The sequence below is a fragment of the Artemia franciscana genome, chromosome 9 (assembly GCF_032884065.1).
Source record: "Artemia franciscana chromosome 9, ASM3288406v1, whole genome shotgun sequence".
NCBI classification, from domain to species: Eukaryota; Metazoa; Arthropoda; class Branchiopoda; order Anostraca; family Artemiidae; genus Artemia; species Artemia franciscana.
In genome coordinates, this window is record NC_088871.1 from 24,167,360 (window position 1) to 24,186,468 (window position 19,109).

Consider the following 19,109-nt stretch of genomic DNA (forward strand, 5'->3'; position numbering starts at 1 on the left):
TGATATTCTTCCAAACTTTAAATTTCATTAAGATCCGATCACTCCTTCGTAAGTTAAAAATACCTCATTTTTTCTAATTTTCATAATTACCCCCCCCCCCCCCCCGATTCCCTCAAACAGAGCAGATCTATTCCGGTTATATAAATCACGTATCTAGGACCTCAGCTTATTTTTCCACCAAGTTTCATCCCGATCCCTCCATTCTAAGCGTTTTCCAAGATTTTAGGTCCCCCCAACTCCCCTCAACGTTACTGGATCTACTCGGGATCTAAAATAAGAGCTCTGAGACACGATATCCTTCCAAAAGTCAAATTTCATTAAGATCCCACATCACCCGTTCGTAAGTTAAAAATATTTAATTTTTTCTGTTTTTACCGAATTAACCGATCCCCCCAAACCCTCCCAGATGGTCAAATCGCATAAACGACTATTTTTTAATTAATCTGGTCCGGTGCCTGATACGCCTACCAAAGCTCATCGTCCTAGCTTACCTAGAAGTGCCTAAAGTAGCAAAACCGGGACAGACAGACCGACAAAATTTGCGATCGCTATATGTCACTTGGTTAATACCAAGTACCATAAAAAACCATATGCATGCAAGTATTAGAGGGGCATATAAGCAATATAATAGGCAGCACTGCTCTGTCATAGAAAATAATATCATTGATATTTTAAAGGAGGTAATAAAGTTCTAGTACCCTTTTGAAAAGTGAAAAGAAATTGACGGGCAATCAGCCCTCCTCTTTAGCTTAGAATTTTCCTATCACTTCCAGTCAAAACTTAAGACAGCCATTTTTTCAGCATAACTCAACGGTCTTGTAACTATATCTCTAGAGCTATTGCCATAGAAACTGAAAATATTTAAACCATTATTTTCTTTTTCCCTGAAATGACCATGTCAACATAAAACCAACAGCAATTAGTTTAAAAAACTCTTTGCATAAAAAAAGTTTTTCAAATAAAAGTAAAGAGTTCAATTAAACCAAAAACAAGCAAAAGAAAATCAAACAATCTACAAAGCGTAAAACTCCGATAAATCAACATCAAAAATGAACCCCGAAACGAACAGAAACTACAATAAATAACCGATTCAAACTCAAAACGAGCAGATATTAACATGAGTAGGGCTTAAAACCATTATACCTTCCCAAGGCTAGAACGTAATTTGTACTTTATTGAATTTTTTTTATTGTTTTCACTTTTACTTTAAAAATCAAATATTATTAACATTTAACGGAATAAATATCAGCATATTTATATTTTACTGACAATGTACATTTATTTGTATTTGTTCATATCACTCAGTAAATCCACTGAGGCAGTCAATAAATCAAGCAATTGATTGATTTCAAATCAAATCAATTTCTCCAACCCCACTGCAACACCAGTTTCCTCGCCAATCCCCGATTTTCGCTTCAATCAGACTTTGGGGTTTCTTTCCCGAAACTTTAAAAAATGTCGAGTGCTTCTCTTCTTTTAAAAAACATCCTTACAACATATTAAAAGTTACCTGATTATTTTACCTGATTACTTTATTTTGATTTAGTTGATTCTGTCTCTATGATTCATTTATTGTGTTTGTTTATTTTCGTTTGTATATTACAATCGTCATTCTCACCCTTCTTTTGTATTTACTTGTTATTGTCTGTTTATTTGTTTGCTTGTAACTGATTTTTATTCTTTATTTGAAAATAATTATTTTTTATATAATGGCATAATAAAAGTGGAGCTTGCGAAGAAAAAGAATATGGAGCATGAGACCATTTACCGAAACAAAAAAAGAAATAAATAAAAAACACCACACTATAAAACCCCAAAACAACACATAAAAGATATGGGAAAATACAGAAAAATAACCTACTGAAAATATAGTTAATCTATTTCGAAAGCATACCCACCGAGCAACTCCGCACGTAAATCAGATTTAAACTGGTTGGAACTACCAATATTCTTAATATCATTCATAAGTTTGTTCGAAAGCTTGAAAATTCCAAAGCTTGGTAATTAAAGTCTCTTTTGATTTGGTTCAACGCCCCTCTCGACATTCCCAGTAAGTTTCATCTTAGTACTCTCAACTTTAGAATTAGTTAATAGTAGTTAAAATATCCCGCTCAAAATATCATGCAAGTTACAATTAGGCACCCTAAGATGTTCCTTTCATACTGTCAATACTCCTTTATGACACTTTGCGTGGAAATTTTGTGTTTCGATATAATTCCATATTCTCCTTAAAATTCCTCTAAATTTTGACCTTTAAAACCCCAGCGTTTGCAGCAGCAGTAGTAATTGTGGTAGCTGCGGTAGCAGTGGCAGCAATAATATTATGCCTATAGTGACTTTTGGTTAATTCAACATCCCCTCAAAATACTCTGAAAGCTTCAAATTAAGGATCAAAGTTGTTTTGGAGATAGTGTTGACATGCTCTTTTGACTACCTGCATGCACATAGTACGTTTTAATTTAGTTCAACATCACCCACAATTATTCTTTAAAGTTTTACCTTAATATACTCGGCCTTACTAGTAGTAGTGGTCGTGGTAATACTACTAGTATTAGCAGTAGTAATAGTGGCAGTAGTAGTAGTAGTAGTAGTAGTAACATTAGTAATAACAGTAGTAATAGTAGTAGTAGTGGCAGTAGTAACAGTAACATTAATAGCAGTAGCAGTAGCAGTACGAGTAGTATTTGTAGTATTAGTAGCAGTACGAGTAGTATTTGTAGTTTTAGTTTTGTAGTAACAGTAGCAGTTGTAGTACTAGTAATAGGAGTATATAAACCGTGCCTTTGGTTCATCCCCCTTAACATACCCTGAAAGTTTTAACTTAGTACTCTTAGCCATTCTTGTTATATTACTGTTACGCCCTTTTGACAAAACGAGTGCTAATAGTATATTTTGATTTAGTTCAACACCCCCTCAGCATTCTCTGACAGTTTCATCTTAATACTCTTTGCCTTATAGATAGTAGGAGTAGCAGCAGCAGTAGTAGTAGCAACAGTAATAGTAAGGCATATGGTGTTTTCTGGTTGGTTCACTATCCTCCTTAACATACCGTCATAGTTTGAACTGATACACCATTTTGACAACTTGCTGGTACTTAGTGGCTTTTGAATTAGTTGAACATTCTCCTCAGCATTCCTTGAAAGCTTCACCTTAATACTAGTAGGCTGTTTGGAGACCCAAGATCAACCATGCTAGTATCTGTTACTGGGATTCACTTTCCCAGCAACAAATACTCTATGTCAATTACGGACAAATTATTAACCTTAACCACTTACCCCAAAGCCTGAGGGGGTTTTTGTCATACCAAGAGGCAAAGTTAATGGCTGCTCAATTTTGCTGAACTTAATGGCTATTTCAAAATTTTGGTCGGATGTGTGTGAGAGAAGGACAGCAAAAAGAGGTATGAGAGGAAGGGCTGGTTGTTCTTCAATCACTCTTCACTCTTTAAAGAGACACTTTGACTTTCCATTTTCAATAGCCAGAGCCCCCTCCAAAGTTTCAACGATGGTTTCTATCATACAAAGTGGCTACATTAAACCTATTGCCTCGCCTATGAACTGAATATGACGAAGTTTTTTCAGTCTCTCTGTACATCTTGGCCTTCTAAATTTTTGTGAGTAGTTGTCGCAGTGGGTTTCTAATCAAGTGTGGGGGAAAGGTCTGTGAATCTAAAACGACCATACTCATTATTGGATTTTTGCCGTTTGAGATTTTACATGGCGCTGATCTGTCGTGTTTAATTTACAGAGCTCTTTTAAATTCGAGGATGGTAGTTTTCTCACAACTAAAAGTCAGTCGCGAAGGGACTCAGAAGCTCACCAAAGTGTGTTTTTCCATCACTATACTTTTTGGGTGCAATTGCTTTTGTGTTCCCTTTTCTGTTTCTTAGCAGCTACTCCGTGGAATCTTGCCAATCATCAGCAGGGATTATCTTTGAAATCCCGCTCTGCCTGAATGGGTAAGACTATCCAAGCATACCAGATGAACCTATGGTGGGGTGTTGTGTTAAACTACAGCCTCATTGTTTTTGACCTTGCAAGTCGGGGGATATTGTATCGTATCTGTTTTGGAGCTGAAGAAGAAACCCATGTTTCGTTTCATCAAGATCTATTTTATGATATTTGGTGCCTGCTTCTTCTTTTCAAAACTTGTATTTCTTAGAAGTCAAGAAAACTTTAGTTCAAATCTAGATAGACTGCATATTATATACCAAATCCTCATTAGAATTTCACATAGTCATTTGCTGGTACAGGCAATACTGTGACCAGTGAACAAACTGGAACGTGTTGACGTTCACTTGATTTTGTTAATGTATTTTTTCTTCTTCGATTGTAGCGTTTTGACCAGTTTGATCATTAGTGACATAAATAATTTTATTTTATAGAAGTAATGAGCTTACATTTAAAACACCAATCACGTAAACCGGGAGATGGTTCAGAATGGCATTCAGAACAAGTTCTTGCATAAATAGTTGTTAAAGAAAAATACCGTCAGTGATTTTGTTTTGCTCTTTGACACTATTTACGTGCGATTTCTCATTCGTAATTATTTCATTCCAAAGAGACAATGCGAGTCTCAGCTCTCAAGTAAATACAAATGGGTTTACTGTAGGTGACTAAAAATTGAACACTTGAAAAAATAATTTGGATTTACACAAAATGACAGTAGTGTTTCAATATGCCAATTAACTTACTCCATATACGTGATTCAGAAGGTTTGAGCTAATTTACATACTCGTAATAATCCTTTTGGGCTCCATAGGCAACTACTGTACTGCTTTTACAATTTACGAACTTTATAGTATGCAACCAAACAGAGCCAAAGCTAGACTCACGATGATAATTAAACTTTTCAAATAAGTGAACTGTATCTTTGAAAATCTTAAATTGCAAACCATGTAAAGCAGAATAGAAGTTCCGAATATTTTGTTGCCAATCTGCGTAAATATAGCCTTTTTTATTATGTTATTTCTGGGAACTATCCATCTTTTGATAATGAAGAACTTAAGAGCTTGATAAAAGCCTTCAATGTTGACAACTTGAACTTTTCTCTTTCTTTTCTTTCTCAGGAATGGGTAGATTACAAACTCAAGTGGGATCCAGAGGACTATGGTGGGGTGAAATATTTACACGTGCCTTCTGATGCTATTTGGCTTCCAGATATTGTCTTATATAATAAGTATGTATTTTTTTCTGTTTTTCTTGTTATTTTTCTTTCTTGTTATTATTGAGAGGGGTGAGTGTCCTGCCCCTAAAGGGCAGAAACCGATATTTTCAAAAAGGGACTTACTTCTGGTTACTTTTAATCGAGTTTGTGTAGTGGGACTAATTTGTCAAGGCCTGGAGCTTAACTTTTTGGTTATTTTACTTGATAAAGCTTTTCACAAAATGAAGTTCATCATTAAATTTAGGATTAAAAAAATAAATAAGTTCTTAGACACATTGCAATTCGAGTTATAATTGAAATGAAATAAATATTTTGAAGATGAATTCATGTTCGTACTGAGTTTGACTTTATTCATAAGCTCATTGATACTAAGTTCAAACATAACTATTTACCATTTAAAAGTTTTGCTCCTTTTTTGTTTATTTTTATTTGTATCATTGTTGACAACAGTTTTGTTATCGAAGAGTTCATGATAGTTACCTTTAAGTAAATAAGGTCCATGCCAATGGTATACAGGAATCTAAGAAAAACAAAGCTTTGACATTATAAACAGACCATAAACAGGATTTGATTTTTGACCAAATTGACAAAAGGGGACACCCCCAAAAAGCAACACAAATTATTTAAAAGAAAATATATCATCGGTTGCTGAATATTCAATACCTAATGTTAGAGATGTCAATTTTCTAAATGCAAAACACGAATTTCTGCACATTCCATCGAAAAATGGTCACAAATGTGTTTTTATTTACTTTTCGTTTTTAAGGGGGTTATAATGAAACTGGTAGACATAAAATAACAGAATGAGACACAAATTAGGATAAAAGCACGTTAGAATGGAACTCAACATCTTTTGCGCCCTATTTTAGTAGCAAAAGGAATCTTGAAACAGAGAAGTGCTAATACTCGCAAAACAATACTGCAAAACAAAAATGTCGGCCTAGCTTTTGCCAAAGTGCTGTCAAGGGAAGCTTCTGAGTTAGGCAATCAGTTTAAAGCTATTAGAAAGGCATTACATAGCATGATATTTTTAGGAACAAATCTGCCGGACAGTGAAGCATTTTTTCACAAAAAACCGCAATTATAGAGAACGTATTATGCAATTTCACTTACGGTTATACAGCATTACCTACAGTCATGAGAAGTGAGAGAGAGAGAGAGAGAGAGAGAGAGAGAGAGAGAGAGAGAGAGAGAGAGAGAGAGAGAGAGAGAGAGAGAGAGAGAGAGAGAGAAGAGAGTAAATAGCAGAAAGGTTCAAAAAAATGTGTAAAAAACTAAAAACCCTTACTATATAAAAAAAAAGAAACTGCCCATTTACAGTTAACAAATATATCAAGTGTCTTAACTAAAAAAAATTTTCCACTTTTATAAATTTCTATGTTTTTGTTTTGCATGTCAGTGGAGAGGCAATTTAGCGTAAGAAGTTATTTACTATCATTGCCATCAACACCAGTACCCTGATGACCATCGAAATAACAAAGATTTCCATCATCCGAAGAAAAAGAATTACCATCATCTTCGGCATTCAAATTTCAGGAAAAATAAAAGAAAAAGACATGGAAATCCAGTATTCTCGAAGGGGGAACGGGGGAACAAACCCACATTGCTTATTTGCCGCGCTATTGCTTGCTCACTCTGAAACAATAAGTTTAAAGAATTACTGACTCGAGACTTATTGGTAAAACTTATTGTTCTAGAGATATTTTAGTTTCTTTTATTACATTTCAAATTTCATCACTTTCGTTCAGTGGTCGCAGGCATAAACAAACACAAGGTATATTTTTCTCTTTCTTCACGTTTTCTTTTGTCTAAAACAATGCAAAATAAATCATTTTAAATTAATTCGGAAGCGCATACACTAGAAAATATTTCCTGAAAAATAACTGGGTAGATAGAAAAGAAGAAAATATAAATAAATTTACAGACTCCTTTATATTTTTGTCTTCTTTAAATTATTTTACTCTGACGTCTCTTCTAAAAAGTCTTTAGAACTGCTGTAGACTGACTTTGTATCGGTTATTTCCGTTGCAAAAAAAAAAAAAAAAAAAAAAAAAAAAAAAAAAAAAAAAAAAAAAAAAAAAACTCATTATTAAATCTTCAAGTGCTTTCTTTGCCCCTTGAAGCAGTTTCATTTCTTTGACTGCTAACAAACAGGTACTTAAAAAGCACTCCATCTAAATAGTTTGCTCCAGATATCATTCCCATTCTTATGTCTCATTTTTGCTCTCTTTATTTGCATTGTGTAACTTTTGTTTGATGTTATCTAGTGCGGAAGGAAACTGTGAAATAACAATAATGACAAAAGCTTTGGTCCGATACGATGGAACTGTTATGTGGAAACCACCAGCGATATACAAGTCCTTCTGTGAAATAGATGTTGAATACTTTCCTTTTGACCAGCAAACCTGTATGATGAAATTTGGGTCTTGGACTTTTGATAAGAGTACGGTAAGATCATACCTCTAATTTAAAATTTGGAGTAATTTCCATGTTTGTACAGCCATGTACACAGAGATAAATTTCATATGTAGGTACGGATAGATTATTTTTTCGGAGGGGCCAATCTTTTTTGGTTATTTTAATGAGAAAGGGCAAAAGCTCAGAATAATTTAGAATTCTGTATGTCCGTCTTCAGTGGGGTGTGCATTTAGACAGGTAGGGCTTTCTTAAAACTGTAGAACACTATAGAAAAATCTACCTAAAATGACTCCAGATTCAACCGAAAATTGCTACAAATGGAGGCCTTTTTAGTTTTCTAATCAATTCGACTTTATTGCTCAAAGTGTATCAGTGTCTACAACAGAAAGAAAATCTAAACTAATATATTCCTATCAAAATTCCAAATTTTATTTCTGGTGAGAGCCTTACAAAAGTAAACAAAGCTACCTCTCTAAAATTGACGGAAAAAGAGGCTTAAACTGTAAAAGGTGTATTTGGTGCAAGCAACAACTCGAACAAATTATCTCGAAAAGTCTTCTAAGTAGCTAAACAATGTAGAAATATTCTAAGAATCCGTACTTTTTGTTAGGTCCCTGGCCCTTATAACGAGATAAATTTCTTTTCCGCTATTCATCATCTTCCTTTAAACTGATTAATTCCTTTTCCCTTTTTATGCGAGAACCTTTTCACTTCTTTTATGGTAAAATAGTTCGTGGTAATCAAACAGTTCGTGGTAACGAACTGTAGTAAGGAGCGACCCGGCTCAATTGTAAACGAAACTCTAAAAAATGGAATTTTGATACTAAAAGATACATCAAAAGAATCGGATTTTTATGCTGATTTTAAATACATAAGTTTCATCAAGTTCATCAAAAGTTAAGAGCCTGAGAAAATTTGCCTTATTTTGGAAAATAGGGTAAAACACCCCCTAAAAGTCATAGAATCTTAATGACACACAATCTTAATGAAAATCACACCATAGCATTCAGCGTATCAAAGAACCCTGTTGCAAAAATTTCAAACTCCTATCTACAAAAATGTGGAATTTCATATTTATTACCAGAAGACAGATCACGGGTGCGTGCTTTTTTTTCCAGGGATCATCGTATCGACTCTGTGGTCCTAGAATGTCGCAAAGAGGCTTATTCTAACTGAAATGAAAAGTTCTAGTGCCTTTTAAGTGACCAAAAATTGGAGGGCATCTAGGCCCCCTCCCACGCAAATTTTCTCTCAGAGTCAACGGATCAAAATTTTGAAATAGCCATTTTGTTCAACATAGTCGAAAACCACAATAACTATGTCTCTGGGGATGACTTACTCCCCTAGAGTCCCCGGGGGAGGGGCTGCTAGTTACAAACTTTGACCAGTGTTTACATACAGCAATGGCTATTGGGAAGTGTACAGACGTTTTCAAGGGGATTTTTTTGGTCTGGGGGGGTTGAGTGGAAGGGCTAAGTGGGAGGATCTTTCCTCGGAGGAATATGTCATTGGGGAGGAGAAATTCAATGAAAACGGCGCAGGATTTCCTAGCATTACTACAAAAAAAAAACAATGAAAAATAAACATGAAAAATTTTTTTTTTTCAATTGAAAGTAAGGAGTAGCATCAAAAATTAAAACGAACAGAGGTTATTACGCATATGAGGGGTTCTTCTCCTCCTAAATACCTCGCTCTTTATGCTAAAGTATTTTTAGTAATTTCAACTATTTATTCTGCCTTTCCAGAGCCAAAATCAAACATGCATTAATTCAAAACGTTCAGAAATTAAATATATAAAAAAACTAGTTTTTTTAACTGAAAGTAAGGAGCGACATTAAAGCTTAAAACGAACGGAAATTACTCCGTGTATGAAAGGGGCTGTTCCCTTCTCAACGCCCCGCTCTTTACGCTAAATTGTTTTACTGTTTAATAAAGTAGAATTGAGAGAAAGAGTCAAACTTTAGCGTAAAGAGCGGGGTGTTAAGAAGCGAGCAGCTCCTTTCATACACGGAGTAATTTCTGTTCGTTTTAAGTTTCAATGTCGCTCCGTACTTTCAGTTTAAAAAAACTAGTTTTTTTTATTTAATTAATCTAAAAAAAACAGAGATTTTCAGAAGGAAGTAAAGAAGGAGGTTGTTCGTTTAAAACTTAAACGAACAAAAACAATTGCTTGGCAGCCTAAATGGGCTGGGAATATCATAACAATATATGAGGACATACATCAAAAAAATTAATGCACTTAAACAAAATGATGATATTTTCCTATATTCGCAGGATTATAGGAAGTTAGTGCTTTACTGAAAACACAAAACAATATATGAGTTTTGGTACAATAAAAGCAAACCAATTAAAGATACTTTTGACGGTATAGAAACAAAGTATTCTAGGAATTTTGCTTATAATTGTACCCGCTTCATACTTCCAATTTTTAAAGTTTAGAAATGACACCAAAAATGCAGTTTTTAGGTTTATATGGCACTTACATATGTAAGAATTGAATAAAAATCAGGTGGATATGAGTAACAACTTCAAAATGAGCCACTAAACATCTCTCAACGATGTTCTGATAGCCAGCTACCCCCCCTCCCAACTTGAGAAATGGCAACAAAATTGATATTTCTATTGCCATGTCGCACCTACAGATGGTGGAATTTATAAAGAACACATAAATACGAGCAATAGCTTTTAAATGAGTCATTAAACATCTCTAAATCATGTTCTGCTAACCCACTATCCCTGGCACACACAAAAAATCAGACACATCAGCGCTATCAATGCAACAAAGTGATTTTTCTTGTTGTTAAAGGCGGAGGACTGCGATTATGCTGTACGATATTTTTTGACCAAGCTAGTTCCAATGGTGCACCTTTCATTTTGATCTGACGCAATTTTCAGGGGTTCCAGGCTTTTTTGAAATCACCATAGATTTGTTTTCGCAATGCTTTTAAGACTTAATTTTCTTTTAAGACTAACCGAAGTAATGGTTGCCATTACTGAGCCAGTTTCAGGTATTTTTTTTTTTTTTTTTTTTTTTTGCGTCTTATCAGCATTGGGTTACTATGGGCTGTGGTTTGTTCTTTACAAGGTTTCAACCATGACTATTTTAGCTAATTAATGTATAAGAATTAACAGACAGAAAGCGAATCATTCAGTGGATGGACACCTTCATTAGGTCTTTTTGCAGGGTTTTTCAACGGTTTATTAAAAACTAAAACCATGATTTTTCTGCGAGACATGATGGACCCTGGGATTCGTCAAAAGAGCACACCCACTCAGAAGATGACTGATTTTATTTTTGCCCTTATGTTTTTAGTCACCAATTATACTTTAAACTGAATAGTAAGTTTCTTCAAGTTTATTGCGTCGATATATATCTGTCCAAGCCAAGATTCGGGGTTTTGGGGTTTTTGCAACGATTTTTAGTTAGGGCGAATCAGGCCTAATCTTATTTCCAATGTTGAGACGGGTATATCAAGGGCGTTAATCTTTAATAATCTGTTATTTTTTCCCAACGACACTTCATATAGAAGGGGCGGTTGTATATACTTCGGATGTGGCTCTTTCGATTAGAAATCGTAGTTCTAGCGCCCTTTATATGAGTCAAAAATAATCGGAGACAAATATTCAAAATCCCCACTTTCTCTTTTATTCAAATAATTAGGATTATAATTTTGAGATAACTCTTTTGTTTAGAATAGTCTGAAGGTCATATACCTATGCTTCCAGGGTTGAAAAAAAAAATCACTGCCAGGGAAAAGTGTTGTAAGTTATGCAAGGTGCCCATTTTTAACATATAAAGTTCTTATGGAAGGGATGGCCATAAGAACTTTCGAAGAAGCTCATTCGACTTGAAATCTTAAATTCAAGTTCCCTTTTTAAAGTCAAAATTGATCGGAGGGCAACCAACCCCCCACCACCACGCCCTCTTTTCCCCAGATTCTTTCGATCAAGATTTTGAGGTAGTAATTCTTATCAAAGTAGTCCAAAGGTCAAATAACTATGCTTCCGGGTTTGAGACCCCCCCCTACCAGCCCCTTGGGCAAGGACTGTAAGATATGTAAGTCACTAGAATTGAAAATCAGAAGCTTTAGTGGCTTTTTCATGATTTAAAGTGGTCTTGGAGGGTGAAGAGCCCCCCTAAAATCCCTTCTTCCCCAAATGTATTCAATCACAATTTGAGATAGACACTTCGTCCAAAAAACAACCATGCCTCTGGGGTTGAAAAAATTCCTTACGGCCTCCGGGGCAAGGGTTGTAAGATATGTATGTTGTTCATTGTTAACAAATAAGAGTATGATGGAAAGGGTGGTCGCATAAACTTCGGAGAAGGCTCATCAAATTTGAAACCGGAAGCTCTAGTGCCCTTTTTAAGAATAAAAAGTGATCGAAAAGCAACCAGTCCCCATCCCCCGTGCCCTGTTTCTCAAATAGATCCAATAAAAATTTTGAAATTGCCATACTGTTAAAATATTTCATAGGAGAAATAATTATGTCTCTGTGGATGGACCCTGCAGCCGCGATCCCTGGAACAAGGGATGTTAGTTAAGCAAGTTGAACATTGTTAATATATAAAGGTTTTCGGGATGAGGTGGTCATATAAACTTGGGAGGGAGCTCATTGATTTGAAATTGAAAGTTTTAGTTTCCTTTTTAAGAGTCTGGAGCGATTGAAGGGCAACCCCTTCCCCTCCGCACACCATTTCCCCCCAAAAATATCTTATCAAAATTGTAAGATATCCATTTTTTCAAAACAATCGGAAGGTCAATTCGCTATGCTTCCAAAGCTCAGCCCTCCCCCCAGTATTCAGAGCAAGGGTTGTAAATTACGCAAGCTCTCCATTATTAACATATAAGGTTGTTTCAAAGGGATAATTGTGTAAGCTTTGGAGGAGGCTCATATGATTATAAATCGAAAGTTTTAGTACCTTTATTAAAATTCAATAGCGGCCGAAGAGTATTCACCCCCCCCCCCCCACGCCTTTTCCCCCCAAAAGTGAGATCAAAACTTTGAGAAAGTAATTTTGTTCAAAATAGTTCGAGGGTCAAATAACTGTCCCTCCAGGGTTGATACCCCCAGCCTCCTGGATAAAGGCTATAAGTTATGCAGGTTGCTCATTGTTGGACTTCTGGAAAATTATAGATTTCTATCAGAAAAGAGGACATGTTTGATCCTGGGTCTCCAGAAAGGTTTACTGAATTAAGTTGACACTTGAAAAAATGTAACTAAATGTTATAAGGAGGGAAATGTTGAGGTGCAAGTTGAACACAATAAAACGCCTTACGTGGTTGCTGATTATGAAAAAGAAGATATCAGTAATATCTAAAGAAAGATTGAAGGTATTAAATTGAAGTTTTCAAAGTATGTCTCAGATATGCCGCAAAGAGAATAGAGTGATCAGCCCTCCCCCTCCTTGCCTTTTTTCAGGTTACCTCTGTTCAACATTGCTCAAACTTTTGGGATTTGTCATTTTTTGAAACTAATCTAAAGTTCTAATAGCTATACTTCCAGGGATGCTCTGCCAGTAGTAATGTCTACACAAACACCATGACAGCCCTATTCCAGTGTAATGTTGGAGTTGCTAACCCCTAGTGTCCCTTCAATATGTCCTGACAGCCAATATCCCATTGGAAATCAATTTATCCTGACGGCCAATACCCCCACGGGGTCCCAATTGATCCTGACGGCCAGTACTCCCACCATACAAGTGGCCAGTACCCCAACCATTTGGAACTACCAATCCCTTATGTCTGGCATTTGAGATAAGAGCATTCCTTGAGATAAAAGGCCCCATGGTGGTACTGGCCGTCAGGACCAATGGAAGGGGCTACAAAGGGTTAGAAACTTCAATAGTACACCGGCAGAGTGTTCTGCTAGTACAGATAGAGGAGATGCGAGGGGTTAGCAATTTCAATAGTACACTGGGGTAAGGCTGTCATGGTTTCTTTGTACGCATTACTACTTATGCCCCCAATAGCTCCAGGACAAGGATGCAAGTAGTCAAAAATTCAAGTGTCTCTGCTTATGTGGATAAAATAGCCCCCAAAAGCTTCGGAGGGGGGGGATATCGAACACAATTAAATACTGTGTGCTTATTTGTTGTCAGAAGGGCGTATATTCAATATGTAAGGAACGGCTGAGGGTGTTAAATTGATAATCTCAGAGGATGTTCAGAGGGATGTGAAAGAGCTACCGGGGGGCAACCAGTCTCCTTGCCCTTTTTAGATGCCCCTTTCTCTCATCACTAATCAAGATTTTAAGAAAGTCATTTTGTTCAATAATTAAAAAGGTATATTAACCATGCCTCTAGGGATGCATTGCTCCTCATAGCCCCCAAGGCGAAGATTGTAAAGTAGGCAGTTTGTCCTTATAGCATTTATCACGAGGGAAAGGGGGATGTTTGATTCTAGGTGGGATCGAAAAGGCTAAAGATATTAAGGCAAAACATCAGCTAATTTTGAGGGGAATGTTAAAATAAATCAAAACATACTATATGTATCAAAGATGGCTACGTGCACAGTATCACAAGAATAGCTGATGGTATTCAGTTTAAACTTTCTGGACATGTTGAGAAGGATATTAAGAGGTGGTTGGAGGGCAACCAGTTCCCTTCCCATTCCGTTCTTACTATCTCACTATCTTTTTCTTTGTTTTATTTTTATTTTTCTTGACTTTATGGTCCATTTTTTTCATTCTCCAAAATTTACTTTTCGAATATTTCAGGTTTCTAATATAGCTTCGAATTCACTGGCAGGATATGTAAATACATTTGATTCGTTCTAAATTAGTTTTTAGCTTGTTTTTACGCCTAGTACGACTTAGCTTCGTTTTTGTATCCATTCAGGCCTCAGTTTGTTTTTGCTCCGATTCAGTTATCAGCTAGAACTTAGCTCGTGTTTGTACTGACTCCAACCTTAGCTTGTTTTCACACCCTGTCATTGCTTTCTTTGCTTTTGCTCTGAGTCTCTCTGCAAATTGGAATTGGCAGATTTTTGGACTGCATCATCAAAATGTGGCAGTTTGGACTCAGCTGGTTTTTTCGGTTTTTTTTTTTTTTTTTTTTTTTTTTTTTTTTTTTTTTTTTTTTTTTTTTTTTTTTTTTAGTAACTCGGTCGGCAGATATTTTGTGCATCTTTGACAGCTGTGTTTCTACAAAATATTTTGCCAAATGATTCTCAAGTTTATCTTTCAAAAATTAACGAATACAGTCCTGTTGAAAAATCAAGCGTTATGTTAAAAAATCAACTTAAAGATTCTTCCTTATTAATGAAGCCTCAAAACCTTTTCATAAGGAATACTAATTAGTGCCTGAGGGGACTATTTTATTCTTTTCAATTTTTTACAGCGAACATAATGGAAATCTCTCTGAATATTTATCTATTTCTCTGACCTCTCTAGATCAGGTAGGTCAGTTTAGTCACTTGACTAATTTTCTGAGAAATAAATGCTAAGAAATTGGTGTTTTCATCTAATGCTTGAAGCCACTGAATATCCGCAGACAGAAGACAAATGAGATAGCATTTCCATAAAACCAATAATATTGGCTGTAATGGTTGAGTACATTCTACTACAAATGATAATTGTACTGTCTAATATACGCAGCGCAATAGCGCTGCCTAAGTAAAGAGCGAACGGGACGAATGTGTTTTCCCCCGAGGCATTCTGTATGGAAGGATTTGTCGTAAAAACTTCAGAAGGGGCTCTTTCGACTGGAACTCGAAAGTTCTAGAGGCCTTATTAAGAGCCAGAGTGGTTGGAGGGCAATCAGCCCCCTTCCTACGTACCTTTCGCCCCAAATATATCCAATTCAAAGTTTGACAGACCCTTCGTGTTCAGTATAGTTAAAAAGGTCAAATAACTACGCCTCTGGGAATGACAATCCCCACAGCCCTTTAGGTAATGGCAGTGAGCTACACAGTCCACCCATTGCTTTGATATCGGGAAAAGGGGGGGGATTCTTTAACATTGAATGTCTAAAAAGACAAAGGGCATTCAGGTGAAGCTTTCTTGGATCGTTGAGGGAAGTGCTGGATTAAAATGAAAACACACTCTGTGTATGCAGATTGTCAAAATGGTGTAACGCAAGAAAGTCTTAAAACATTAATTTGGAACTTTCAGGGGATGATGAGGATATCCTAGGAATTGCTTTGGGTATTAAAATTAAACTTTTACAGTGTTTTGAGGAGGCTACTGAAAAAACGGAAGTGCCTATGTGCATACTGCTACTAATAGTAAGCCAACTGCTAATACTATATCTATTGCTACTAGTGAAGCTAGGGGTATTAAGGTGGGGCTTTCAAAGAATATTTAAAGGGATGTTGAACTAAATGAGAAACACTATGAGCAAGTAGATTGTCAAAAGGGTGCACCAGCAATGTTTTATGAACGGTTTTTATGAACAAAGTTTTTATGATTCAATCTTGAAGGTGAAATTCCAGAGTATACCAAGGCAGCGTTGAACTAACCAAAAGGAACTATGTGCATACTTTTATCACTGCTTTTGCTGCTACGATTACTGCTACTAGTGAGGCTTATGGTATTAGGGTGAAACTTCCAGGGAATGTTTAGGGGGATTTGAAACTTTATTAAAACAAACTATATTCATCCTTGCTGCCTAATATTCATGCAGGTTGTCAAAAATATGAGTAATATTGAGGAAGTTGGATAATATTGAAGAGAATGTTGAGGAGGATCTTGAACATAATTGAAATAAATTAAATAAATACAGGTCTATAAGAAGGGTATTGCAGCTACATCCAAGGAACCATGCAGAGCATTAAGTTCAAACTTTCAGCACATGTTGAGGGTGGTTGTGAACCAACTAAAATTTACCCTTTCCATACTACTACCATTACTTCTACTCCTATTACCAAGGGCAAGCTGTAAAAAGGACATATCGGTAGTAGCTTAAGAACGGCTTAGAGTTTAATGTTGAAATTTTCACGTCTATTAGATATTGTTCTAAATCAAAACACATTATGTGCATGCAAGTTTTCAAAAGGGTGTATCGACAAAACATCAGAAATAACTTAAAGTAATAAGTTGAAACTATCAGGGCAGAAGTAGTGGATTTTGAACCAGACAGAAAAAGCAAAATGCAAATACTATTAATGGTATTACTACTAATGCTACTACTACTGCTATCACTCACATTTCTCCTAATAATCCTGCTATTACTTAGAGTACTGTTATTGCCAAGGATATCAGTAAAACGTTCACAGACTGGTGAGCGCGGTGTTAAACTGAATCAAAACACACTATGTATGTATGGGTTATAAAAGAGGTATATTAGAAATGTCACAGCAACGCCTTGGGGTACTGAGCTGAAGTTCCTAGAGCTACAAATGTTACTACCACATTTGCTACTTCTGTTTATACAACTACTACTATTAATGAATAAAATCAAAATAGTTAAAGTGCATCCAGGCTGCCAAAACTAATCAGGTAGGCAAAATATCAAGGTGCAATTTCTTAGTACTGTAACAGAACATAAAGTAGAAACTATAAGGGAAAGCTATGCTACTTTAAAACTAAATCAAAAGAGACTATGTGCATGCTGGCTGTTAATAGAACATCGCAGCAACTTTTGAAGAACACTATTATTATTACTATTACTAACAACTCGCCACAGTACCAAGCTTGCTGTGGGAAGCACGGCTACACTCACTCCTCTTCCTCTATTCCAATCTATTACCAATATATCTACCAGGAAAATCCCTTTCCCTTGAATTTTTCCTTACGCCATCCTCCCGTTCCATTCGGAGTTGACTTGCCTTTTGTTTAGGCCTAGACGGTTGGGCGATAAGGACAATCCTTAGAAATTTGTCGTCCTTCATCTACAGAACGTGCCCTAGCGATCTCAAGCTTTCTCTCATTAAAGCCCTGGAAAGTGGGATTGAACCAAATTTTTCGTAGAGCTTACTGTTTGAGTTACGTTCAGTCATTAGGGCACCCAAAACAATTCGTTGGCAAAACAATTCGTTGTTCTGAAAATCATCTAGTAAATACTCCTCGGTTTTTTGAAATGCCCATGCTTCAGAGCCCTAACTAACCACTGACATAACTGTAGCTTCAAATATTCCAATCTTTGCTCGTAGACTTATCTTTGTATTCTTCTAAACTTTTTTCAACTGTGAAAAAACACCCTGAATCTTGACTATTCTACTTTTAATATCTTTTCGGGACCCACCATCTTTACTAATAATACTGCCGAGGTACGTAAAGCTGTCAACTTGACCCATCTTATCGTTACACAACAACTCTAGCTTTAACGACTTAGTCCTCTTAACATTAATTTTTAAACCTATTCTTACGCCCTGAACTTCCAAAACCTCTAAAAGCCCTTTCATTTTGCTAACATTTTCATCTAGGACACTGAAATCGTCAGCGTAACCTAACTCCAAGAGTGTTTTACTTCCCCATTTGATTCTGTCTTCTTCCATTGCCTTTGCTATGCTCCTTAGGAAAAAGTCTATCAAAGTGATCCGTATAAATGGGGATAGAAAGCAACCCTGGTTAACTCCTGATTTAATATCAAACCAGCTACTAACCTAATTTTTTACTTTAACCGCAGTAATGTTATTCTCATAAGGAATACTAATCACTTAAACGTATTTATCTGGTATATTATACAATAAAAGGACCTTTGCAAAGGTTCTTCTATCAGCTAAATCAAATGCATACATCTAAGCTTTGGGCCTGAGGACTAAAGGCGTTTGATTTTTTAAGACACTTCTTAATTATTAACCAAAGAGTGACAATTTGGAAAACACATTCTTTCCCCTTCCTAAGACCACACGGTTCTTCTCTTAAAGCTTTATTAACAGCCTCTTTATTTCTAAAGAGTATTATCATATTAAGTATTTTGTTTCCTCAAGAAACCGGGTCATTGCCTCTCTAATTGCCACGTTCACTCTGATCACCTTTCTTACAAAGAGGTTTAATTAGTTTTCATAAGAATTACTAGGTATCTCCTTTTTCTCATCTTTAAATCATCATTAACTCATCTTTAACATGATAACCACCATGTTTAAGAAACTCATTTACCACATTATAAGCACTATGTGTATTATTATTTTAGTATCTTTAGTATATTTTTTTTCATTGATTGTTCTTCAGAAAATAAATCTTACTTTACTTACTTTTCATTCTCTTCTGTATCTTTTCCAATGGCACTATCACGGTTTAGCACATTCTCAAAATGTTCTGTCCACCTTTCTTTAAATCTTTTCGTCTTACTAATTGTGTCTCGGTTCCTTTCTTTAACTAGGACACGTCCAGATTGACAATTCTCTCTCAATGAATTAATATATATGAACTCAATGAACGATATTTTACTAATATGCCGTCTGGCAGCATTTACCGGATCCTCCGCAATTTTATCCATGGCCTCCACTTTACGCCTCCTTAATTCATATTTTAATGGTTTCTTCACTTTCTTCGCATTCCTCTTCTTGTCATAAGATCTATCATTCAAATGGTTCTTCTACAAGTCCCTTCCCTTCTATATTAAACATTCAGCATTTTTA

The 19,109-nt window shown here is 35.8% G+C and overlaps 2 protein-coding genes across 4 annotated transcripts in view; one reads left to right on the plus strand and one right to left on the minus strand.

The window, feature by feature from the left end:
* The window catches only part of LOC136031174 (acetylcholine receptor subunit alpha-L1-like), a 185,825-nt gene that overhangs the window by 162,663 nt on the left and 4,053 nt on the right, over positions 1–19,109 (minus strand). Inside the window, exon 1 of one of the 2 annotated variants that reach the window (XM_065710526.1) lies at positions 5,647–5,682. The exons of the other annotated variant lie outside the window; for it this stretch is intronic. Coding sequence (XP_065566598.1) covers positions 5,647–5,667 — 21 coding nt within the window. The 5' untranslated portion in view covers positions 5,668–5,682. Of the gene's footprint in view, positions 1–5,646; positions 5,683–19,109 lie in introns of those variants that run through there. 2 annotated transcript variants of the gene reach the window in all.
* LOC136031173 (acetylcholine receptor subunit alpha-like 1) overlaps positions 1–19,109 on the plus strand; it is an 83,672-nt gene that overhangs the window by 25,421 nt on the left and 39,142 nt on the right. For both annotated transcript variants that reach the window (XM_065710522.1, XM_065710523.1), the window contains 2 exons: positions 5,069–5,178; positions 7,434–7,614. In XM_065710522.1, coding sequence (XP_065566594.1) covers positions 5,069–5,178; positions 7,434–7,614 — 291 coding nt within the window. The remainder of the gene's footprint in view (positions 1–5,068; positions 5,179–7,433; positions 7,615–19,109) is intronic.